Source organism: Corvus hawaiiensis, chromosome 4 (assembly GCF_020740725.1).
Source record: "Corvus hawaiiensis isolate bCorHaw1 chromosome 4, bCorHaw1.pri.cur, whole genome shotgun sequence".
Taxonomy (NCBI): Eukaryota; Metazoa; Chordata; class Aves; order Passeriformes; family Corvidae; genus Corvus; species Corvus hawaiiensis.
Genome location: NC_063216.1, coordinates 34,789,017 through 34,813,788, shown reverse-complemented (window position 1 = coordinate 34,813,788; position 24,772 = coordinate 34,789,017). Strand labels below are relative to the sequence as shown.

At 42.5% G+C, this 24,772-nt stretch overlaps 1 protein-coding gene and 1 long non-coding RNA gene across 2 annotated transcripts in view; one reads left to right on the top strand and one right to left on the bottom strand.

The window, feature by feature from the left end:
* Positions 1–22,151, top strand: part of PLXNC1 (plexin C1) — a 71,021-nt gene extending 48,870 nt beyond the window's left edge. Inside the window, exons 22-31 of the mRNA XM_048300967.1 lie at positions 5,421–5,598; positions 6,818–6,921; positions 11,132–11,186; positions 12,248–12,279; positions 12,368–12,475; positions 14,398–14,561; positions 14,990–15,137; positions 16,967–17,107; positions 17,199–17,273; positions 18,896–22,151. Coding sequence (XP_048156924.1) covers positions 5,421–5,598; positions 6,818–6,921; positions 11,132–11,186; positions 12,248–12,279; positions 12,368–12,475; positions 14,398–14,561; positions 14,990–15,137; positions 16,967–17,107; positions 17,199–17,273; positions 18,896–19,000 — 1,110 coding nt within the window. The 3' untranslated portion in view covers positions 19,001–22,151. The remainder of the gene's footprint in view (positions 1–5,420; positions 5,599–6,817; positions 6,922–11,131; positions 11,187–12,247; positions 12,280–12,367; positions 12,476–14,397; positions 14,562–14,989; positions 15,138–16,966; positions 17,108–17,198; positions 17,274–18,895) is intronic.
* Positions 22,106–24,428, bottom strand: LOC125324722. Its single transcript, XR_007203107.1, has 2 exons — positions 23,514–24,428; positions 22,106–23,007 (listed from the first exon to the last, which is right to left on the bottom strand). It is a non-coding gene; the product is annotated as an uncharacterized LOC125324722 (long non-coding RNA).
* Between the last annotated feature and the right edge of the window lie 344 nt (positions 24,429–24,772).

The window sequence follows — 24,772 nt, the reverse complement described above, 5'->3', positions numbered from 1 at the left end:
GGACTTAGCTGAGAAGTGCTGAATGTTCCCTTTAAAACCATCACAAAAGGAGAGAGGAATCCTGCAATAAAATTGCAGAGATGAAGTTCAAGGACTGTGGTTCTGGCTGGACTGGGAAACTGTTTTGTTTGGTGGTTTATCTGAGATTTACGCTGGAAGCTAAAACTGTGCTGTGAAAGAGACTTAGGTGGAGTGGTGAGGCTTTCTGTGCTGGGGAAGCAAGCCAGCTGTACACATTTTCCCTTCAAAAATAGCATTTAACAGGTGGCTAAAGAGAAAGTAGTCTGTTTTCTTCTCTCACTAACACCACTTCACATGCACTGCATTGACATGCAGGACCTGTGAGCTTACAGGCAGGGAACCAAGTGTTTTCTCCTTACTGTGGAAAAACATTTCTGCCTAAAGGATTGCAGGTTTTGTTTTCGAAATGGAATAAATTCTGATCTGAGTTTTCAAATGCATTTGCACAGTTGCTCACTGTGGGAACAGTCTGAGTCTTGCAGTATTTTGTTGGTATTTTGTTTTGCCCCTTTCCCCAGCCCTACAGTAGCAGTAAAGTCTACCTATCCAGAGCAAAGCATAAAAATACAGCCAAAAAGAGAGTGATATAGAGATGGTGAAGCAAATCTGCAGACACTTGGTGTCCAGATTTTTTTAAGCTGTGTAGGCACTTGAAGATGCAGGGATACATCTGGTAGGGAGTTCAATTCTCAAATCAGTATCAGGGCACAAACAAGGCTGTAGGTGCTCTGCATGAGAATATGTCCTTTCAGGATTGGGAGTTCAGTTCCATGCAGGAGACAGACAGGCTCCTAAAAATCAGGGTAAGTTCCACAGGTCAGGAGAGGTTTTTTTAAAATTCAGGCCATTTGTAACCAGAAAAAAAGAGAACCAAGAAACATATTGTGTTTGCATTGCATTAGAGCTGTTCCCTAGCAGGGCCCCATGCCTTTTTTGAAAAGGCCACAGACCTTAGATCACCCAATGCCCTACTGTTAACCCTCTCTGCTAGAAAGGGTGGGGTATTGAACAGAGATGGGCTGCTGAAGTACATACTCAAGTGGAGGAATTGAAGGAAGGAAAGCTGCTTCTAAAAGCATTGGTCAAGTATGGGCTGAGAAGCTGTGCTCTTTCATGCTGTGCTTATATTTGAGTACTGAGAAATAAAGCTGCCTTGAAAGAGACTTGGATGTGTCATGGAGCTTTTCCTCAGGCTGAGGAAGCAAGCCTGCTTTCTCACAGGCAGACAAGCAGCTGCACCCCTCGGCAGATAATTTGCTCAATGACTGATGAAGAAGTGTACTCCACAGCTGAGTGCTAGCATTTCACTGAAGAGTTTCATTTGGAATAGAAAATGCCAGCCTGGAAAGGGAGACGTTCTCAGTGGTATATCTCCTGTGGGAAACCAGGGGAGACTTCTTGCGGTAGACTTGGTGCTCCAGCATTCCTTTGAATAATCACTGCTTGTCTTAAAAAAGGTATTTGGGCTGTTGAATTCCTTGCTGCAATGTGTTTGCATTTTTAGATGCAAAGAAATTATCCAATTCACCTGTTCAGCCAACTGCCTTTTAATAAAAGTGAAGCAAAGCCACATAGTGGAAGGTTGTTTAAAGTGTTGAACTGCTTTATGAGTTAAAAGAAGGGTGTTAAAAAAAGTAGGAGGGCTGTAAGGGAGTAAAGCAGAGACAAGGAAACCAATTTCTAATAAGACATCATGGTTGTGGTATTATTAGTCACACTTTGTGAGAGATAAGGAAGCTATTAAAAGCATGTGACACATGGGGATTTTTGTCAGCAGAAAAGAACACAGCAACCCTCACTAGGAAGTGAGCAGTGCAGATGTTGGCTACAGGAGAGTCCTCTGGATTAGAGACAGATTACCATACACTGCAGCATCAACAGCACAACCCTTCCTTTGTGTAGTGCCCATCTGACCTAAATTTAACTCCTGCAGCATTTTCTGTGCCAATTGGCTAACTCTTCTATAACCTCTTCACAGCTAACTGTCCTGGCTCCTTCAGAAGGATCATGCAATCAGTCTGATTTTTTCCTGTTCATTGTATTTCATAGTCTGGGAGAGAGGAGTAGTTTTAAGGCAGTTTTGTTATGTGGTACATCATGGTACTGACTCTTTATAGAAATTGTCTTTCACCAATCAAAAGGGGTTTTTCGTTTTTTTCCCATCTGACTGATAAATGGAAATATGATTTGTTCAGATTCATAGCTGAGTAGATAACAGGGTAATAAGAGTCCTTGAATAGCCCAGATTATTGTTCTTTATTTCTAGAAAATATGATATTATCTCATTTCTTTATTAAACCACATCTATTATCTGCTATGGTTATTAATAGCTCTGCTAAATAATTCATCGTGTGAAATTAATTTTCAAGAAAACTACAAATCTGAAAAGCCATCTGCAAACACTCTCTTCAAATGTCATTATTTCTGTCACTGCATGTGTGAAGATACATTTTTTAAGTTTATTCCTGTCTTGTAGCTAGGTTCCAAGCTAGTTCCTATGCAAGTAGTTGCAGGTGCCACCTTCTTAAGTAGCCTTTAATAATTCTTGCAACCCATGTTAAAACTCTTCTGAAGAATACTGTGACTTTGTCTTGCTGTCACTAGTTTCTAGTGCATTAAGTCTTGTCTCTAGATACTACTAGCTTGAACCAAGTCCTATAATTTTCTCCTGAACCTTTCTCTAAGTTAACAGTATTTTTGTTTCCTTTGCAAAGTGAGGGAGTTTAGAAAAGGCTTGATGATATTTTCTTGTGACTTTCACGTATCCTCCTGTGATTTCTCTTATATATTTTCTGACCTCCAGAGCTGATCATAAAAGGGCTTTCATAATTTTACAATAACTTCTGTTTCTTTTTCTAGTTCTACATTTTGTGTCTAAATGCAGTGATTGTGACTGTCAGCTTCTGATTAATGGTTTCTAAAGCCAGGGATTGTGCTGTCAGACAGGTTGAGTCTGATTTATGAAAACTTCAGCTGCAGAGGGACAACTTAACAATAATTGGTTTTCCTAGCTCCCCATCAATTGCTTCATCACTTAAGATTAACTCCTGCAGGAAATCATATCAGCAAAATCATCTGGCTCTCATGGGTTAGAGACTTCTATGTGTTTAAATATTTTTAAATATTCTTTCCCAGCTGACCACTTTTTTGAGTTATAAAGTGTTCCTATTATCCTCACATTGTGGATACTTTCACTTAAGGAGTCCCTACATGACTTGTATTCCACCTATATGAAGAAGGACTACTCTCTTTTTGCAGTCCTGTCAGCCTACAGCAAGTGGAGTGGGGATGGGAGGACTCTCATGTGCTGATGACTGAAGAGGCTGCACATTCTTGTGCAACTTGTGTGAGAGTAGATGCTGAAAAGGAGAGGAAAAAGTGAAATAGACAGTTCCTCTTGATAGTCTGAAAGGAGTAGAAAATGAAGCAGGAGCAGGAACATGAATATTGCAGTGTAGGAATAATGTTAGAAGGAAAGGATCATCTAAAGGAAGGAATGCTTCCAAGGACAAAGAGCTAAATCAACATCAGTTAAAGTGCAAGAAAGCTGCTTCAGAAAGATCAGTTTGGAGACTGGAAGGGGCAAAGACTGATTAAAATGAGTTTTCCAAGGACAAATACAGTTAGTCCCTGTCCACATTTTAATCCTGCAAGACCATCACCTCAGGGCAGTCATAGTCAAGGACAGGACTGCTGTCTGTTCAGTTGGTCTGTGGGCCTAACCAAGCATGACTCCCTCGTTGCTGTGCCAATATATTTTTCACTAATTTTCTGCATGAAATCCCAACCTGAGGCATGGTGTCCAGTCTGCTTCTCCTTCTGCGGTTCCCACATATCCTTGTCTCCCATTCCGTCTGTCCTTTCCATGGACTCATTTTCCTCACAATTAAACATCTCGATGTCCTGATCAAGTTATTCCTTGTTACTTTAGTTACATCCTAGTCTTTCTTAAATCCTGATCTTCATAGTTTTGCAGCCCTGGTTTTAATACTCCCTTTGCTTCTGTAGAAACACTAAAGTTATTTTATGTTGCATTGGGCTACTTTTTTTCACCAGCAGCATGTTGTAATTTCTGCTCTTGCTGGGTAATAAGCAGAAAATACCATTCTACAACTATTAATAACTACCCATTTTTCTAACAAGAGAGAAAAGCTGTCCCTGCAACAACCTGGACAGAAGTTATTTCCTTCACATGACAGCAGAGAAAAAAATGGTTTACTTCCTTCCTGTTTTAATGATCAGTCCTTCACAGAGTCACACCTGCAGTCCTCTCATTTCAGTCAGAAGATGAATATTATACCAGAATCGTTCAACAGCCAGAATGGTTTGAGTACATTTCTTTTCCTATGCCACTTGCAGTCAAGTGCTGGCACCTAAAACACTTACTTTAATTCTGTTCCAAGACATCTCCAGCAGAACATCTGTATGCATGTAGCTGGACAGTGATTTCACTGCACAGAGCAGGCTGTGGCACTGGAAATTTTTGCTGTTATTGCTCAGCACTTGCAATTCTGTGCTCATCCCTTATTCCCTGCCTTCTAGCAATTAATCTGCCTGACCTGATCAGAAATAATGACCTGACAAAAAAAACCATTCCCTGGAGATGGTGGCTCAGTGTCATTGGCACCTCCCTCCAGCCTGTACTCAGCTCGTGTGCAGCCTAGCAGGGGAGTTGTGTCCCAGCCAAGAGTAGCTGTGAGCTAAAGGGCAGGGGTGCTGTAACCAGACATGGGTGTTTGACCTGGAATAATACCTAACAGAACACAGTGCAGATCTGTACCACTTCGGATTCTGTTTGCTGCAAGATGCTCTCTCTTCTCACTGCTTCTGTAGCAGCCCTGTCTGTGCTGCCTCCAGCGACACGGCTGTACCCAGACAGACACTGGCATCTCCAGGGGAGGTGTACTTTCTGTGTGATATAAAGCACTCAGCATAATCTGCTGGTGTAAATAGGCATTTTAACACTGCTTTCTATCCACTCAGAATCAATCATGCTTACCGTGACTACTTACTCAACAACCTTATCAGATCTCTTGTTGCTTACAGTTTTGCTGTTGAGGCATTCATTTTACATAAAAGATCTGCTTTTCTTTGGAACATGCATTGTAATTCTTCCTCGTCTCTTGTTTTTTTTTAATTCACTGAAATACATTTGCACAAAAGCAGAAGACAAAATACACTTTTGGAAATACATAGCTATAGATATAGCTTTGATTTTTTGAGCAGGAAGAATTCTAAAGGCTTCTTTGTGTAATTCCTTCAAATAATCTTTATTTAAAATAACTTTAATAATAAATAAGCTAAAAATCTCTTGGGTGCTGAAAATCTGTCAGGAGTTTGTAGGTTTCCTATGCCAGGTATTCCCTGTAAGTCAGACTAACATGTGTTTCTTTCCCCAGACAGTGAACATTATCTTTGAAAAAATCCCAGAGAATGAGAGTGGAGATGCCTGCCAAACTATTCAAGTTAATGTTCTGGACTGCGACACCATAGGCCAAGCCAAGGAGAAGAGCCTTCAGGCTTTCTTTAATAAGAATGGCTTTCTCTATGGTCTTCAGCTGGATGAAATTGGTCTTGGTAAGAGGATATCGCTGTGTTGTGTTTTCGTGGAGTTTACTGGTCTGTTGTGGAGTTTTCTTGTTAGGAATGCCTACCTTTGGCTTTGATTCTTTTTAGAGTTCATACAGAACATAGCTTTTGTGAGGAATTTCGAGGCAAAAACTAGACCATTTATGTTACCAGTTAGAACACTGAGCTATATCTGCTTCACTTCTGCAAGGACTTTAGCATTGCAGTTAACAAACAGATGTTATTTATTATACATGTATAATTCCTATATTCCTTTTCTGGGGTAAGTAAGGTGGTTGGCCCGTCCACCTTAGTACAGCCAGTTGTTACATTTTGTTAGTGGATAAGATGATATATCATGATTATCAAATATTTTTGTCCTTATCTACTATTCCTCCTACCTCCCTTCCTTCCTTCCTTCCTTCCTACAGGCCTACATTGCCCTTGATCAGAAGAGCCTTCAAACAAGCTTATTTATAGGCAGATTAGGTTTATATAATAGTTTGCCTGTGACTCACAAAGTTACCTACAATATCTACAGATGTAAATAAGGCTGTTCCAGCAGATGAGTCAAACCACCTTTCCTTGTTGGGTTTTCAAGAGCCCAAGGTCAGATAAAAATCTGTAGCTGCCAGCACCCTACCACTTCCCACATACTCCAGTAGGAAACCTAACTAACTCTATATTGTTGGCACTTGTCACCTGCTGGCCTTGCTCCCTAAGATGTCGATCCTTCCTCACCTTCTCAGACTCTGTGTTGGCAAGTGTTCACAATTTGCTTTCATATCTGGTGTGTGTATCCCTTACAAGTGCCTGACCACCCTTCACAAGTACTATGGCAGTCTTGCGCAGCTCATTTTAGTGATCTCTTTGAAGTGGCTTGTGGAACCTTTCTTCTAGTCCCACTGTAACCTTAACAGCAGGGTACACTTGTGCAGCAGTATAGTGATTAGGTGAAAGCACCTCCAAAAACTCTGCCTTGACCAACACAAAGTGAAGCACCAAGACCTGCTGAAAGGGAAGCCACCCAGGCAATCACCACAGAAAAGGAATCAGAAGTATGGGAGTGCAAAACCACTTTCATGTGACCTAGCACAAGGATAGAGAGAAACAGCTCAGTTGGGAGTCCCTCGTCCAAAAATAGTTAGGTGTTGTTTTTCTTTACAAGTATCTGTATGGTGAGAATGCCATTGGGATGTAACTGTTTTCTGTTGCTGTCATACTGCAGAACTTGTGTCTGAGGAGCAGCAAAGAGAACTGTTAGATATTGATGGTTCCTCAGAGGTGTTGGAGGATGGGATAAGGAAGCTAAATACCATCGGCCATTATGAGGTAAGCACAGAAGCCAGACCAATGAGTTGAGAAGCTGTTTCTCCACAGCTCTCAAATGTGATCTGCACAGCAGAATCTCGATTGATCTTGAAGACATAGCTGAGTGTCATCAACAGAAAGAAAGAATTGTGTGGCACACAACGTTCTTGCCAATGAGTCATGTTTTCTGTTATTGTTCAGAGGTTTCCTTGTTGTTGGGTTGCTTGGTTCAAACATACCATGTAAACTGTTACTTCTGTTGAGCATTTCATTTAAAACAGAATCTGATTTCCAGCTATGAACATTGCCTTGGGACTTTTTGAGTCTCTGCTGTTGAGATTTTGTTGTACCATGAGCAACTGCTTACCTCATCCCACCTCATATTTTGATTATCTGAACAGGCAGTATTGATACTTCTGAAATCTCATTGCAAGTCAGAATAAAAAGGATTGATGGCTTTTCTCTCTCTTTTCTTGATACCTCCTGTGTCAGTCTCTTCCCCTTTTTCTCTCTCTGTTTCTGCTTCCATCTGCTGTTGGCACTTGTACCATAAGTCTTCCCCTCTGCTTCCAGTTGTACCCGTAAAGCAGTTGTTTGCAATGCTGCAATATCTGTCCATCCTTGCAACATCACTCAAAAACTGCAACTGGTGGCAGAGCCCTTCTGGGTGTAGCACGCTGTGAAAGTGTAGCAAGCAGCATTACTTCTCTAAGGAGTTTTCAGTGACACCAGTCAAAATAGAGAGTGAGATGTTGGAGGAGAGGGTGCAGCAGGTGATTGGCCTCAGGTGATATGGAAGTTCACATGTGATGCTTACAAATAGATTTTGGAAATGGAGGTTATCGTGCTGAGTGCTTTTAGAGATCTTTCCTCATGCCTCATTGAATTTGAAAGTCTGGCTCTTAACATGCTCATAAATTTTTATTTATTTAGAAGTTTTGCTGCTGTAGGTCTGTGCTGTGCAATGCAGTATGGTGCTGAGGAACCTGAGCCAGCACGGAACATGTTGCTGTCTGCATGAGCAAATACAGTGCCATCCATAGAGAAACAAGGACTCCTAGCAGGACTTTGTAGCCTGGGCAGAGGACAAGGCTGCTTAGATATGAAGCAAGCTTATTTGGAGTCACTTTACAGATTTCTGTAGGCATTTGTTGCTCTCCTTACCTCACGGGGGTCAGCAGTGAACCCAGATGTTCAGAGTCACCATCCAGTGGCTTTTCCTGTGCCTGTCTTGAATCTTATCTGTAGATGAACATGTGATCTCCTCCACTCCACTTGTAGAGATTTTGTACAAATTAGGACATTGTAGTGTTGCAGTTTGAGCCTGTGCAGCAAAGGTCAGTGTATCAGAATCAGATTAGGTGTTTGAACTTCTGTCTAATGTGGCAGTACCTGCCCTCTTTACCACAGGCAGCTATTGCAGGTGCTCCCTGCTTTTACCCAGCAGCCTTTTGCTCATCTGGACCGTGGCTCATGGGTATCAGACCTCATGGCAAATAAGTCTGCTCCACTGGTCTCTGTCATCCCTGGGTATCTTTGTCCCAGCCCTTGTTTTGTCTGAGGTTTCTGCAGGCAATGGTTTCTTGCAGATGCAAGTTAGGTAGGAGGCTCAGTTGTTTTTGCAAAGCTGTAACTACACTAATTATAGCTTAGCAGCTGCCTTATGGAAATTGTACTGCATGTCTCTTAGATATTTTCGTTCACGTTTTCTGGCACTGACAAAATAATGTACATTTTAGGCAAAAGCTCAGTGGCATTTTAGGCAGTAGTTTAGTGGCAAGTATTAGCCATTAGCATATCTTAGTTTTTTTCTTGTATGCATATTGATACAAAAAGGATTGTAAAAGTGTCTAGATAGCAAGAAGAAGGAACATTGCATACACACTGTGAGGGCAGTAACATTGCCTGACAAATTCCGACTTACATTTCAACAATGCCTGTAATTTTTCTTTTTGTTTGCCAGCCTTACATGCTAGAAAGTAACCAGATGTTTGAAATTAGGAAGTACCATCAAATCTTTTTAAGACACCGGAGCATTAGGGTTGTGTTATGAAGGTCCCAGAGTCACCAATCAATCTTGAAAAAGCAGACTTAGTTTCTACACAGGTTTTTAAAATATGCAAGAATGGTACATTTACATTTTTGTGTAGTGTTTGTGAAGAGAAAAAAATCCACTGTGTTAGACTCTCATGTGCCTCTGGCCTGTGTGCTACTTTTGGTCTAATTTTTTGGCTCCTAGGAGAGTTACTGATATGTTTATTTATGAGGTCTGTACTATCACTTCCATGAGAATAACCACAAGCCATGACAAGAAAGTTGCTAATTATCTTGACATCCTGTTCCCCACCCAAGAAGAGAGTTAGACAGTCACTTTCAGATCTGCTGTCCGGTCACAGATCTCCAGTTTCTCAACTGATACCAGTATCACACATTCCAGGAGCAAGCAGAGCCCCGTAGAGCAGGTCTGAATGTGTGATCCCGGGAGCTCAATGACAGGAACTGGATTACAGTGAGGACAGGAGGCCTGGGGAACAGGAGCCATAGAGCCACACTACCACGCCTTCTGTTTTCCAAAGTAGCCGTATTCCATGTTGTGTGGATTGGAAGAGATCTCTCTTTGTTTGTCCCCCTCAGTAATGCAGCTGACAAAGCAAAGATACTTTGAGGTGTCCATGGGAGCAGCGCACCACAAAAAGCGATTCAGACAGCAAGATGCAAAAAGAAGGGGGTTTTTGTAATGTTGGTGGTTTTTTTTAATTGGATCACATTGAAAGAAACAGCAAGTATGGCTGCTGCAGTCATGCCAAAGAAGGAAAGCATGGTCTACTCACTGCTAAAAGCATAATTTGTCCCAAAAATAAAACCTAGAGTGTGGGCTTTGGTCATGGCTGCACTGCAGCACTGCCTCTGATTCCCAGAAGGAAGCACTGTTCTCCCTCTGAGCTCTGCCCATCTCCCTTGGGACAGAAGCCAACACATTTCAGCACTGAGCTGCCCTCCTACTTCTTGGGGAGGGAATGGAGGCAGCATGTTGCCCACGTCTCTCCAGGAGGGGGTGAGCTGCTGGGTAGCACTGTTCCTGTTTATCTATCTTCAGGGCCAAGTAGGAGGACTGTCTGGGTGTTTGTATCACCTCACAGGCTAGCCTTAGAGCATATTCCTATTTGTAGTGCAGTTTTCAAGTGTTCTGTGCTATCTAAAATAGTTCTGAAACTCTGTGTGATAGATGGAATCTCTGCAAAAAAATCTTACTTATAAAATAGATTGCATTTACTTTCCGGGAGCAAATGTAAGTGCAGATTTTTTTGGCACAAGACACAGCTTTTGATAGAGTATCTTAATGTTTAAACTGGTTTCTCACACCAGGCTGGCTGCCAAGGTTTAAAAAACACTTAAATTATTTTGGCAGAGATCCCTTCCTAGAACTGGCCGGTTGTTTTTGTAATTATAGAGGCAAGTACACTAGCACTTGGCAAGACTCAACATTTGATAGCAGAGCAGTGGTGTAGTTCTCAGTGGGAGCCATTTTTTAGTTACTCTTTGACAATAAAAGCATGGCTTGCCAGTTTGTTTTAAAGATAATGCGTAACATCCTGGCAGCACTATAAATTCAGGGAAGGAGGAGGTAGATTTTTCCTAGAAATCCCAAGATGGTAAGATAAGGATCTTGATCTTACCGTGTATAAATATTTTGCTCAGTTTGAAAATAGTTCTTGGGAGCACCAGACTAAACCCTCAAAATTGCCCCTCCGTAGGACACAGGTAGAACAGACTGAGCTGAAGGAAAGGGGACCAGAAGAGAATTCATCTTTGTGTGCACCTCCCTGCCTCACCTTCCCATAAGATCCTATTGCACTGGAGCCAGAGAATTTAACCTGAGAAATCTATAGAAAGATGGGTGCCAGAAACAGCACAGAGCAGTACATGAAAATGACAACGTCCACATATGGGCTGAACTAGAAAAATCGAAGGAAGGGAAAGGTCTTCAAGGCTGGTGCATTGGAAGAGGTGCCTTCCCACCTGGCTGGGTAATCCTGACAAAGTGCAGCTACTGCCGGTGCCTGAAAGCCCAGCCCTGGCTGCCTGCTGAAAGCTGTGCACACTGTGGGGGGAATGAAGTGGGCTGGGCTGCCCTGCACTGCCATGGGCTGAGGGACAGAGGAAATGAAACTGAGGCTTTCATGAATTCTAAGCAGTTTTGTTTCAGCATGATGTTTGTTTTTGCTTTCAGATTTCAAATGGAGCAACCATAAAAGTCTTCAAAAAGAAGGCAAATAGCCGATCAGGTAACAGGGACTGCAACCTATTTTAACTTTTGTGTGGAATGGTTGGGAATGCAGAGAACTGAGCTGTGACAGATTGTATCTTGGTCAGTTGGAGGTCAGAGAAATGGGTACTTGGATATACTTGAGCCAAGTGAAGAGCCCTGGCTCTGGGCCTCTGGCAGGCATGGTGAGCCTAAAAGGAGGAAAGGAGGCAAAGGAAAGAAGGACAGAAGGGCTTACAGTCCTCAGCAAATGATTGCTTGGAGATACAGGCTCATAGGCAGGAAAGCAGGACAAGGGAGCCCAGGTGACACAAAGCGCTGACTTGTTGAAACCAGCCCAGGGAATACGCCTCTCCCTGGTGCCCAGAACTGTGCATCACAGACATAGTGCTGCACTGTCCAGAGACAGGAATGATAAAACCCCCACTCTTCGGTAATTTTCCTTATTCTCTTGACTGTGTTTCTGAAAGCTCTGTCTTGGCTGTCTCAACAGCATGTCAAGAGATACAGGGTGCTTACAGAGGAGGTCAGTTCATCTCACCCAGCCCTGTAACGCAGGTTGCTCCCACCCAGCTGGTGGATGAGGGCAGAACTTTCTGTAGCCCCTGTGAAAAAACACACTCCTAACACGTGTTTCCTTATCATCAGTGTTAGGAGAGACGTTCTCATCTCACTGGGGTGGCCTCTCCCTCAGCAAAAATGAGGTTGTCTGTTCCCAGCCATTACATTCAAGCCTGACCTCAGCCTACTTGCACTCAGCACTCTTAGAGACTTAAACCACTGCAATCATCTTACCTTGTCCTCCCTTCAGAGGAGCTGTGATTGCTGCCAGCTTACCCCTGCAGCAGATAGGATGCTGTACCTTAGTGGTTCAAGCTACAGGTTGTCACTAGGGAGGTGCACAGGGCCTGTGCATTTCTCAGAGGCTTCCCCCACACTGCAGGCAGGAAAGGATGACACTGACGGCTTGCTGGGCATTCTGGATGCACTCTGTTGCGTGGCCCAGAGACCAGCAGAACTCACAAGCTTGTAGCCATGTGTTTCATTAATGGCTGTTTGCTCTCTGCTTTTGTTGTTTAGATGTGGACTACTCAGATGAACACTGTCATTTGGTGAGTTGAGTCATTACACTGCTAAGTGGTAGATTTAATACTGAGCTGTATTTGGATCTGTGTAATCTCTCTAATCTCTTCATGACAGATTTTACCAGACTCGGAAGCAAACAAAGATGTAAAGGGAGCAGGTCACAAAGGAAAGCAAAAATTCAAAGTGAAAGAAATGTATCTCACAAAACTTCTGTCAACCAAGGTAAACTGTAAAGGCTTTCTTTTGGGGGAGGGCTGATGTTGTCTTGGCTAGTTTAGCATAACAGAAACACAAATTAAACCAGAAACTGTGCAGACTTCCTGTGTGTAAATCAAATCTTAAATGAAAAGGTAGCATATAAAAAATCACTGCACTAACTATGGCTATGACCATTTGCAAAGAGAGACACATTTCAGGTTTTCTAACGCTAGGGTTCTAAAATTGTCTATTACACATAGTATCTCCTCAGTAAGCACAACCTTTTTTTCAGGTTAAAGAAAAAAGGTTGTTATTTAGCTTATGGAAAGTGAGTTTTTACCACAGAGTCCCATAGAGTGAGAATGAACCCTTTTGGAATGACAGCTTTCAGTCAACAATCTCCTCACTCTGCTCTAGAGTTTGCCCAGCTTAGAGACAACTTCTGAAGCCTGAGTTTCACAAAATACTGCCCATAAAATGAAATAATCTGTTAGGGTTTCAGATTAAGCATTCAAAATAACCAGATTAATTTTAAAAGCAAGGTCCTTAGGATTTATAATACCACTACCTAATTTATACAATGTGCATTCCATAGGAATAAGTCCTGCTCACTCCCTCCAGTAACGTCATCTTGTTTCTGACTTACTCAAAATGGTTAGAAAACTTTGCAACAGCTTATTGCATTAAATATTAATGGGCACACAACACTGAGAGCTGTGCAAGAGGCCTGAAGGGATGATCATTATAGCCTTCTTGCATTTAAAAATCTATCAATCATTATTTAATTAGGTTGTTGATAGCATCTGAAGTAATTTGGGAGAGTCCCTAAAGTGAGAGTGAAGACTGGTCATTTCTCATTACCTGCGAAAACTAACATGAGCCCTCAGGAACTGCTGGAGTAAACCAGTAATGTCTTATGGTGGAAGACTGAGATACAGAAAAAAAGTTCAAGCTCTTTAGAAACAGTCCTTTTAAAGGGCTTTAAATTAATCATCTCCTTCTCCAAAGTAAGACACTGCCCTGAACAACAGAGCTGTGAAATTCCTCTCGTGATAGGCTGTGCACTAAAGGCAATTGCATCACACCATCTCTCTGTCTGCTCCCCTCTCTCCCATACATGCACACAGACACAATTGTGAGAGTTTACCACATGAAGTGAACTGGCCAGTATTCAAGGCCCTGGGATATGCTTAAATCATTCTTGTCAAGAGAAGATTGTGCCGAACTGAGCTTCAGAACAGATGTGAAGAAAAAAAAGCACAAAACAGTGTTTTGCTTTGTTTGCCTCTACTTATGAATACTCTGTGACTATGTCAGTGAGTCCAGCAACAACCAAACCCTTCCTTTAGTGCGCCAAATATCTTCCCTTTTGTATCAGAAATACCCAGTTTTCAGTTCTTCTCTCTAACATTAGAGAGAAGTGTGTTCTTATAGCACCCAAAGCTGTTATCCTAGAATTAGATCAAATGCCAGAGCCACTTGGCTATGAAGTGTTGATGAGCACGTGTTGAGCACGTGTCACAGATGGCACCTTGAAGACCAGTGCTCTAGGAAACAGGCTAAACTGCTTTTTCTCACCTCCCTCTTACTTGCAGTCACAAATTCCAATGCCTTTAGCAACAGTGGCAACAGGATCCCAAGAGTTGATGTTGTCTTTATTAGCCCAAGTGGTTCTTCCCACCTATGATTTATCGTAGAGTTCAACACAATTCTCCTGTCAGCAGAGAAACAGGACATGTGACATATGGAAGGAGCTCACTGTGGTGTATTGTAGTCTCATTTTTGTTACTGTCTTGTTTGCCAGTAACCTATGGCCTCAATGTTTGCCACAAGCATATTGTAATTTCTGTGTGTGGTTGTCTTGGGGCACACTAAGCTCTCTGAGGTAAAAGATCCTATTCTTTTCTCGTGTAATAATAACAGAATATTAACTTTGTTACTTTCAGGTTGCAATTCATTCAGTTGTTGAAAAGCTCTTCAGGAGCATTTGGAGTTTACCCAACAATAAAGCACCTGTTGCCATCAAGTACTTTTTTGACTTTTTGGATGCCCAGGCTGAGAGCAAAAAAATTACTGATCCTGATGTGGTCCACATATGGAAAACCAACAGGTATGCCCATGGGATGCATGTGCTTTCTGAAAATGTAGTTGCAAAGATGGAATGTGTCATGTGTGATCAGAAGAGTAAGATTTTGGCGTGTCTGGGAATAAGATGTGGTTTGGCTTTGTGGATAACAGTAACTTTAGTGTATTGATTCAATACAACACAAGCCACCAGAGCTTCCATGTCTGTGCAGTCTGCACACTGACTTCACACTCTGAAAAAAGTAGCTGTGGATTGAGAGCATTGTTTGAAGCTGGGTGCCTGACAGATGTGTTTGTTCCATAGCCTTTGTTCCCTGACCCCTTTTTTAGCTTGAAGAAGCAGCCCAGGAATGTGCTTCATTCCATGAGTGCAGTTGCAATTAAGAACCATTTTAAAGCAGTTGTGCTACTTGAGCAGTCAATTTTAAAGATGTTTGTTCTTTCTCTGTCTAGTCTTCCTCTTCGCTTCTGGGTGAACATCCTGAAGAATCCCCAGTTTGTCTTTGATATTAAGAAGACTTCACACATAGATGGCTGTTTGTCTGTAATCGCACAAGCTTTCATGGATGCCTTTTCTCTCGCAGAGCAGACACTGGGGAAGGTAACACTGCCCCTCCAGTCTACTAATTTCTCAACCAAAGTCTTTTTCAACTATATAATGATTGAGATGATGAAGTCCTGGATCTGCTGATATTGGGGGCAGAATTGTCAGGGACCTAATTAAGCTGGGTTTCCATTCCTCGTTGCTCAGTCTCCTGAGACTTTGAGGAATTCACCAGTAGACAGATACAGCTACTGTATCTAAAAATGCCTTATTTATAGTTATCTGCTGCTTGTTTTCTCTGCAGTTCAGTTCTGCACAGTGTGTTTACACAATATGTGGCAGAGGTGGAAATTGTAAGATTTTAATGAAGTTTTAATGTAGTTTTAAACAAGGGTCTTAAAAGTATTAACATTATTTGATAAGTAGTCCAAATTTTGTCTGCCACACACCAGTGTGCAGAAGACTCATACAATAAGCTAGTGGAAGCTGTAAGAATACTGAAAGACCTCTGAAGTTTGAAACAGTTCCTTTCACATGTGTTAGCTACTCCCTTTTTATATGCAAAATTATTTGCTGGAGCAACAAGTTCAGAAATCTTACATTCAAAAACTCTTTAGTACAGTGTCTGGAACTCTGGAGATCAGAAATACTTCATTTTCCCCCAGGGTATTTTCCTTTTCTTTGGACCAAAGCAGGAAGCATTTGTTCAGGCTCATGCTACCAAGAAAAACAGGCTAGAGACTTTTTAGCCTAAAAGAATTTATATAAAAATTGACTAATTTCCTATGTGATCTGATCCAACTGCTCAGCTGTTAAAGGGAAATAGTAAATAATGTGCTTATTTATCTTACTTTAGTAGTGAGTATCATAAATTAAAGCTAATCACATCACTTCCTTGATGGAAAAACTACAAATGAGCATGGTTGTTAGGTTTCTGTGCTAAACATCCACTGTGAAGTATTGTTTGAAACATCTCCTGTTAGCTATTTGAAAAGGGGTGCTGAACCCTGATAAAGGTTTGCAATACAGTAAACATCTTGTGACCTTTTAGTACTAAGATGTATTTACTTTCATGATTGGCTTTGATCTTGAAACATCTTTTAGCCATTTAGAAAACAAACATTTAAATTATTTCATCACACATTGGAAACAGTGGTGACAAGCTATCACATGGTTGTGTCATTTATTGCCCAAAACTTCAACAGGAAACTACCAGCCCCCACTTTCACATTTTGAAAATAAGTTTTCCAGGTGGGGTCTTGGCTCCTATCACAAGTGTCAGTACTTATTTCCTCAAATGAGCCTAAACCTCATGGGTAGGTTCAGTGCTGACCTGGATTGTTGAAGTCCTGGGGTGAAGAAAAAAAATCCTTTTGGCTGTGTGTGTCTGGCAGTCAGCTCTCCATGCTCTCAAACCCCTGAGGGAAGTAGGGACCAAAGAGATTTAGGGGAACCTCTGCCAGGACAATGTCTAACAAGACTCTGGTGTTACTGCCAGGGAGCTTTCCTTTCAGCAGTACTGCTGAATCGTGTGTGTAAATAGGGTATCAGCCCCGGGCCTTTGGTTCAGCTTTCACAATCTTTCAGGTCTAGGGACCTGTAAGGAGGAAGTGAGAAAGAAAAATATGTCTGAGGGACAAAACGTCATCACTCCTGATGTCAACAGAAATAATTACATGGCAACTGTCATGAAACACAATACACTATTAGTGAGGTCCTGCCTCTGGTTTGCATCTTTGTTTCATAACCTTGGTTCCTTGTATATAACCACAGCAAAGAAAAATGAGTCACACAGACACAATTAGATGCAATTAACTGTGTGGAGGTGGAACCTTAGGAATTCTGTGCTGGGAAAAGTTACAAGGCTTCAATTTTTTTCTTTTAAGGAAGCACCAACAAATAAACTTCTCTATGCTAAGGACATTCCGCTCTACAAGAAGGAGGTGAAAGCGTACTACAAAGCCATCAGGGATCTGCCTCCATTGACCACTGCAGAGGTTGAAGAATTTCTAGCTCAGGAATCTAAGGTATGGTTGAGAAGCAGCAACTTCATTTGCTTTCATGTTAAGTTTGGGTTTTTTTAAAGAAGTATCTGACCAGAACTGTTTTCTGTTTTAGAAACATGAAAATGAATTTAATGAGAAAGTGGCCTTGTTTGAAATCTACAAATACATAGTGAAATACTATGATGAGGTAAGCACATTTGCAATTTCTGCTTAATCCTTAATGTGGGGCTTGATGCAGTAACCAAGGGCTGGGCTGCTGGGCAAGCTGCTGGCTGCCACTCCAGAGGCAGCCCCTCTGTAATGCAGCTGAGGCTGCCCCTTCTGCTGAGCCATGAGGGGCACCCTCTGAGGGGGCACACGCCAAAGGTTTGTCAGTGTACCTTTACTGTCACTGCTGTATTGCACAGAGACAATAGCAGTAAAATTCTCCCTGCAGTTTTGAGGAAGTTCCTATATAGTCTAGGCTTCTTGTTTTACTGTGTTTGCAGACTCTCTGCAAATGCCTGTCACAACTCCTGTGCATGCGCTCCATTTCCCTGGAGGTTCAGAAATCAGATTAGACTGTAGCACCAGGGTTCTCAATTTAACAGTGCAAACACCTCAGTGGAGCACATGGCCTTGCAGCAAGAGGCGTCTGCTCCTTTCCCATCCTAGCCCTCTTAATGCTCTGCTCTAATAGCCTTTCTCTTAAAGAGAAGCTTCCAGTCCCTGCTATTACTAACAAAAGAAATCTTTTCTCAGCTGAAAGTACTTAGTCACAGGTTACCTCTAAGCTGCTTTCTAAGAAAATCCCTGTCCTCCACTTTGCATTATAGGATTCTCCACTCCGTTTTGCTCAGCATCCTGAACAGAGGCTGTGTGTGTGCCTGTGCAGGGACTCAGATACGAGCCAGCTGGGGTGTGTTGCCTGAAGGCCTCCTTACGCTTCCAGCAGGTTGTCTGGGTTTCCAAGCAACCAGGCCTTTCTCTCTTTCATTCTCAGCAGCACAGCACCAGCACTTGCTGTAGTCATCCAGCTCTCAGTCACCTGTTAGCTGGCTTACCATTTCTGATCTCTACCATCTCAAATTATCTGGATTCAGCATCAAATCTTCACCTCCTGAAACAAGCTTGGGATGATACTCAGAATGGCCTTAATCACCCTTTATTAAGCTCATTAAAATGGGGTTGATACGGGAGCATTCAGTGTACTTTCTGGTCTTCGTGTCCATTTTTGCTTTTTTGAAGCTAGTACTGGCTAAACTTAGCCCATCCTTAGAAGGAAATCTTCCCTCTGCTCTTCCCCCTCTGGCTTTTGACTGGGATCAGCTAAACCTCTTTCATTGTTTACTGAGACCTGTCTCTGTGTAGCATTGCCAGCAGAGGTTTCAGACAGCACTAGTGCTCTATTCCTGGGCCAGAGCCAACTAGGTGAGTTAGAGGAAAAGAGGCAGTTCATTGCCCTCAGCTTAGAGGGCAGAGGAAGAGAAATGAAATGTCATTTGCAAATCTTCTCTAGGGTAAAAACTGGAGCACTGCCCTTGCCTCACACTCTGAGAGATGAGCATGTTTTGAATGTGTTTTGGGTTTTTTTTTGCTTGGCTCAGTCATTCTTTTGTGAAAGTGTTGCAAATCCTGTGATCAGAATGACTTGAAAGGAATACTACCAAAATAAAGTGTTAAAGCCAGAAAAGAATGTTTACAGATAAGCAGGCATTCAGATGGGTTTTTCTGTGAGTAGTTGTTTGAGAATGGAAAAGCAGGCTTTAAAAAATAGCAAGTAAAATAAGCATTAAAAAAATTATTCTCTCTTTTGCTAATTGTTAACAGATTGTCAGCAAACTCGAGCGAGAACGGGGGTTTGAAGAAGTCCAGAAACAGCTCCAGCAACTAAAAGCCTTATTTGACGAAAAGAAAAAATGCAAATGGCATTGAGCAGAGCACTGACTCACAGCATCACTGTGGGGGATTTTAAATTAGCGCTACTGCTCCCAAAACTGTTTTGACTGACAATATGTACAGGGTTTGAAACGTTTGGACACTCTTCTCCACTCTGACCATTCCAAGTAATCTACGATGGGGAACAAAATATGGGCAGGGTTACATATTCACACAGGAGCATGTCAAAGTGAACCTAATGTTGGCAGGGTCAGCATTTTTAGGTACTTGAACACACATAACCCTTTGGTTCAAAAATACTGTCTAGTAAGCTTTTTGCTTACTTCTAAACAAGGTCATAGGAGATGTGCAAAATACACTATAAGTTCAGAGTTGCCCACGTGAACTTGCAAGTTGCTTAGCTCTTTTTTTTAAGAGAAAAAGCTGATGTTTTGCCACATCCTTTCAGCAGCTTGGCAAACTGTGAGGGTGAGCTCCGGCTTTAGAATACGGGTCAGCTACAGTTTCCTTCCTTCCTTCCAGTCAAATGATGTTCGCTAGTTCCTGTTCAGAAAAAAAAAAAACAAACACAACAACAAACCCAATAACAACCTGGCACCGAAGTGGCACTTAGGATGTGTGTTTAATAGAAAAAGTGGGTCTGAAGTTTGAAGGCCAAATGCCACATGGCAGGACTTACCTTCCTTAGGTTAAAAATTCCATGTCCAAAGTGAAGCCAACCACTGACGGGAGGAAATGAGGGGAGGCTTTTGGAGAAGGGCATTCAGCCACCATCAGTCTGTGTTTACATTTTTTACCTTTCCATCCTTAAATAAGCTGTGAAACACTTGTGAGCAGCTTCACAGCTGAAACTGCACTGCATCAGAACACTGTTGTGATTTGATGAAGCAGCTGACGATGGCTGCACTTCGGTGCACAAACCTGACCTCAGGTGCATGATCGGCCCATGCAGCAGTGCTGACAGTCCTGGCCAGCCTTACCATCTGTGTACAAGGGCCTCACAGACCTAAAGCCAGCATGTTGGGGGGGGGGTCAGGTCAAAGGTTAGTTTAATAATATGTAAGAACAGGAGGACTGGTGTAATCTCTGACTGTGTATGAGAAGCTGATACAAATGTGCTGGGGTTGGGGTGGGGAGGGGTAACTGTCTGCCTTAGTCCGCCTGGGGTTTTTTGAGGCTTGGCCCTTTTGGAAAGAAGGTGCCCATTACATTTGCATTGGTGGCTAAAGTCGGCCCAGCTGGAAAGCAAGTGCATAGCTGTGCTGCTGGGATGAGGCTGGTGCACTGGCTACTGAGCAAAGCCAGGGAGGAGCAGCCATGGCTCCAGCTCTACCACAGCACCAGCACAGCCCCACCCTCTGCTACAGAGCTAAATGCTTTGTCACCATGGACTCTGCTTCAGTCACAGGAGGCACGTTCTGAGGCTTAGATTTTGAAGTAAGGCATTGATGACACGGAGATCCGTTTCCATACACTTCTGGAGGGATCCACCACTGGAGGTGAGTGGTGTAGCACAGTGGCCCACAGGAGAGGGAAGAGCTGTCACCTGCCCGGGCAGTGGGAAAGGTGCCATAAGGCTGTGAATGGCACAGAGGGCCCAGTTTGGTACAGAAAGCCAGTGCTGGGGCTGTGAGCAGCCAGAGCCAGCTGTGCAGGGCTCCCAGGCAGTGAAGGGTCCCACGGTTGGAGGAGCCCCATAGCTCAGGCCAGTGGTGCTAACGCTGCCTGCTCTGGCCACAAAGGCAGCTGGCATCAGGCCCAATCCCGCGGCTGGCCAGTGCCAGCACACACCAGCCACCTGTGGCAGGAGGAAGGCGGGCTGTTAATGTGGATGGAGAAAGGCAAACACAAAAACACCGTCCTGCTGCTCTGCCCCCTCCCTACCATGTGATTGCACAAGTTGTTCCTCTTGCATACCAGAGAGGGCAGCCACCAGCCAACCCATACTGTGATGGCTTTGTTGGTTTTTTTTTTTAATTCAAGTCTTACACTTGCTATTAAGTTTACACTTTATACTTGATGGAATGTATGGCTTTGTTCAGGAAACTGCACTACAATGTTGCAGTACTTTCAGCAGTTCTCTGCCTGGCACAATGTATTTTGATAAGTTCAATTTTAATCAGAAAAAAACCCACCCACCTCTAACCTATCTTGCCCTCTGTCCTAAAGGAGTGGACCGTGGCTTGACTGGCACTTAAGTTTAGAATACCTGCACGTAAGGGCTTGATTTTTATCGTTCTTAATCTAACATTTTAAAGCAGCATCAAATAAATAGAAAAAGCACAGTAGTTGATATTGAGGGAGAGGCATGAGTGGATTACACTTTCCAGTTAGTTCTCTTCCACTTCAGGTGTTTGCTGGCAGTGCATTCAAATGAACTGTGATAGTTTTGTTCAACAGTAACCTTCTGTACAGGCAGAAACAACAACTCCCAACATTTCTGCTTGAAAAGCTGTAAAATATAATCTGTTTGCGTGGGTCTGATCCTGTGAACTTCACTATATGTGTTTATATTGATGAGGAAATGAAAATCAGTCCTATTCTGTATTTGTACTACTGCTTGTTTGCTACAATAGCTTTAATGATTTCTAGAGATTAAGTATGTGTTGAAGCAGGCCCTGTAGCTTTACCTACAGCCTGGAATAGGATTATTGCCTTTTATTCAAGCCTCCTAAACAGCGTCACTCTGTTAGTAAACCATTTTTAAGTCATGCTGGGACTTTGTAACCCATCAAGTGGATCTCACGAAGTGATGTGAAGTATAATTAAGTGATTGTGGCTCTTTTGGTAGGTTTGGGTCAGCACACAAAACATTGACACACCTTCCGTATCTGCAATTTGCCATTACTGTTACACAGAAAAGAAGAACCACCTCTATTATGGGTATTATGGCAACACAACAGTTCTAATCACATCCTCAGCAATGAAAAACAAACTTCTCTTCAACTTACTTTCCCATGTTTACAGGCAAACTGCTATGGCAAACAGCGTGTTTTCTAACACTAGCTTACAGAGCATTATTTTGCAGTCATCTAGTTTGAAGTCAAACCTTACTAATGTGTAAAGTAATTCCTGTTGTACAGAAGTTAAATCTGTTGTTTAAAATGAATGGTTAAAAAAAGTGCAAATGACAAAAACATGTTGGTGTTTGTATGGGTTTATCTAGAATAAAAGCATTTGGAGGTTAGTTTGATTGTGTACTTTAAAGTGGTTACAAAAAAGCAAACACAGCTGGTAACGATGCAAGGTCATGCAAGGAATGGAGTGTAAGACATGGAGGGGCATCACGTGAGAAATACTGCTGCAGCTGCAGCCCTGCAAGGCTTCAGGACGGAGCCATGCAGGTCAGCACAGCACATTTCCATCACACTGAAATTGGGAAGAACAGGAACAAGAAGGTACAATACAACACCTGATGATGCTGGGGAGGGGAGGCACTGGCCTAAACCCCAGCAGCAGCTGAGCAGTGACCTCCTGCAGAGTCTGAATGGAGGGGGATTCCCTGGGCTGGAGGATTCCCAGCTGCTCTCCCACGTGTGGGAAGCAGCAACAGGCCAGGGACAGTCTGGTTGTGCAGTGCCTGCCACACCTCCACACAGCCTTTAGGATTTGCACTACAACTGCACTGCTTAAAGGCTCTGAGGGTGATGATACTTTTAAAAAGCTAAAAATGTTTAAAAGGATGATAACTGCATAATCCTTCTTTCAGGAGAAGGTGCTTCAGGAACACCTTATTCAGGAAATAAGCTTTCACACAAAAAGCCTGAGACCAACTGGGAAAGGCAGCCCACAAACCAGGTGCTGATCATCATTCTTCCTCCTGCTATTACCCTTTTTCTGCCCTCCAGGTCTTACCTAGTTTGTATAAACGTCCTCTGCCCCCTGACATCAGTGGGCACCTTGCTGACACAGCCAGAGCTGGGGACAGAAACATGAGGCTGCCAACAGCTGCTCTTTGCAACCATTCCATGCTGGTAGACACTGGTGACCATTCCATTTGGCAAAGCTGGCTCAGGCTGAGAGTTACTTTGTACAACTTCATCCTGCAGGAGGCAGCAGAAATAGCTTCTGTTACTTCTAATAGCTACACTCTTTTCCTCAGAGAAGTTTAACAAATTCCCCAAGAATGTGCAGCCCTGGTTTAGGAATGCCATTGCCCAATTTAGTGCTCCCACTGACACACTCCAAACCATGCTCTGCTCTCCCACTGCCTCACCTCCCCTACCGTGCAGGAGGATGGAGAGGAGAATTGGAAGCAGAAGAGGTAAATATCATGGGTTGAGATAAGAACAACTTACTGGAAACAGCAATGAGATAAGAAAATGATCAGTAACAGCAACAATACTGATGACAGAGGGTAGAAGGGAGGCAGATTCACACGTGGTTGCTCACTGCATGGAGCCTGGCATGCTACATGACCCAGAAGGATCCCCTTCCCCTGTTCCCGGAAAATGAGGTGGTGTAGAATAACCCCAGGTCCCAGCTGTGGCCCTTCCTGGCTACTGCAAAAATTAACGCTGTCCTGGCCAGAACCAGGACAAATACTTACACATTGTGTGGAAAATGAAAACTGCAGCCTCTGGAGAGAAAAGTTGAGTCAATGCCAGTGTCATTCTTCCACTATTCCTACAGTCTAAGAGCAATACCCAATAAATATTACAAGAAATTGCCCAGCGTATTCTCACTGTCCCATGCTTTTGCTGCAGTGTTTTGAAAACAAAGAACGACAAACCAAATACAAACAAACAAACCCCAAATAAAAAAATTCCTACAGTTCCAGGAACGTCATCATTATCAAGTATAAATAAATAAATAAATAAATAAATGATCCTTCACACATTTTCTTTACTGGACTGATAGTGAACTGAAAAAAAAAATTAAATAAATATATTCAATGGGGAATAAATATTTTTGTTGTAGTTAACAAATTAGAGTAGGAACAAATACAGCCTTACATTTATATAATGTGAAGGCAATTTGTTATACTAATCTCTGCTATATTAAAAAAACAATTATTGCCTATTTCCATTATAAAAATACAAGAGGCACGTTGTCAAGGTCAAAATACCAACCTAGATGTGGATTACAGCATTGTTAGTGATCAACACTGCAACCCAGAGTAGTATACATTAACTTTTACACTGAAGGAGCTAGATGATATTATCAAGTAAATATTAAAGGATTTCTTAAAAATTGTTATAATTTTTATACTAAATGTCAGTTTTATTTTAAACAACTCAAACCTTGAAAAATGTTTTTCAAAGTCTCTTGTGCTGAGATTATTTCATATTTTGACTTTGTGGAAAAATACTGAAAAACACACCTTGTCAAGAAGTCTTGGCAATAGTTCACAGAAAAACAGAATGGTTTATGTTGGAAGGGATCAAAGATCATCTGGTTCCAATCCCCCTGCCATGGGCAGGCACACCTTCCACTAGCACAGTTTGTGCAAAGCCCCATCCAACCTGGCCTTGAACACTTCCAGGAATGGAGCATCCACAACTTCTCTGGACAACCTGTTTCAAGTGCCTCACTGCCCTCACAGCAAAGAATTTCTTCCTAATATCTAAACCTGCCCTTTTTCGGTTTAAAACCATTGCCCCTTGTCCTGACACACTCTGGACATAGAAAAAGTCCCTTTCCTTTTTATAGCCCCCTTTAGGTACTGGAAGAATAATGGCTCCCTGAAGCCTCCCTTGCCCTGCTGGCCGTGCTGCTTTTAATGTGGCCCAGGATGTGACTTGCCTTCTGGGCCACGAACTCACACTGCTGGTTCACACCAGCCTTTCATCCATGAGAACTCCCCAG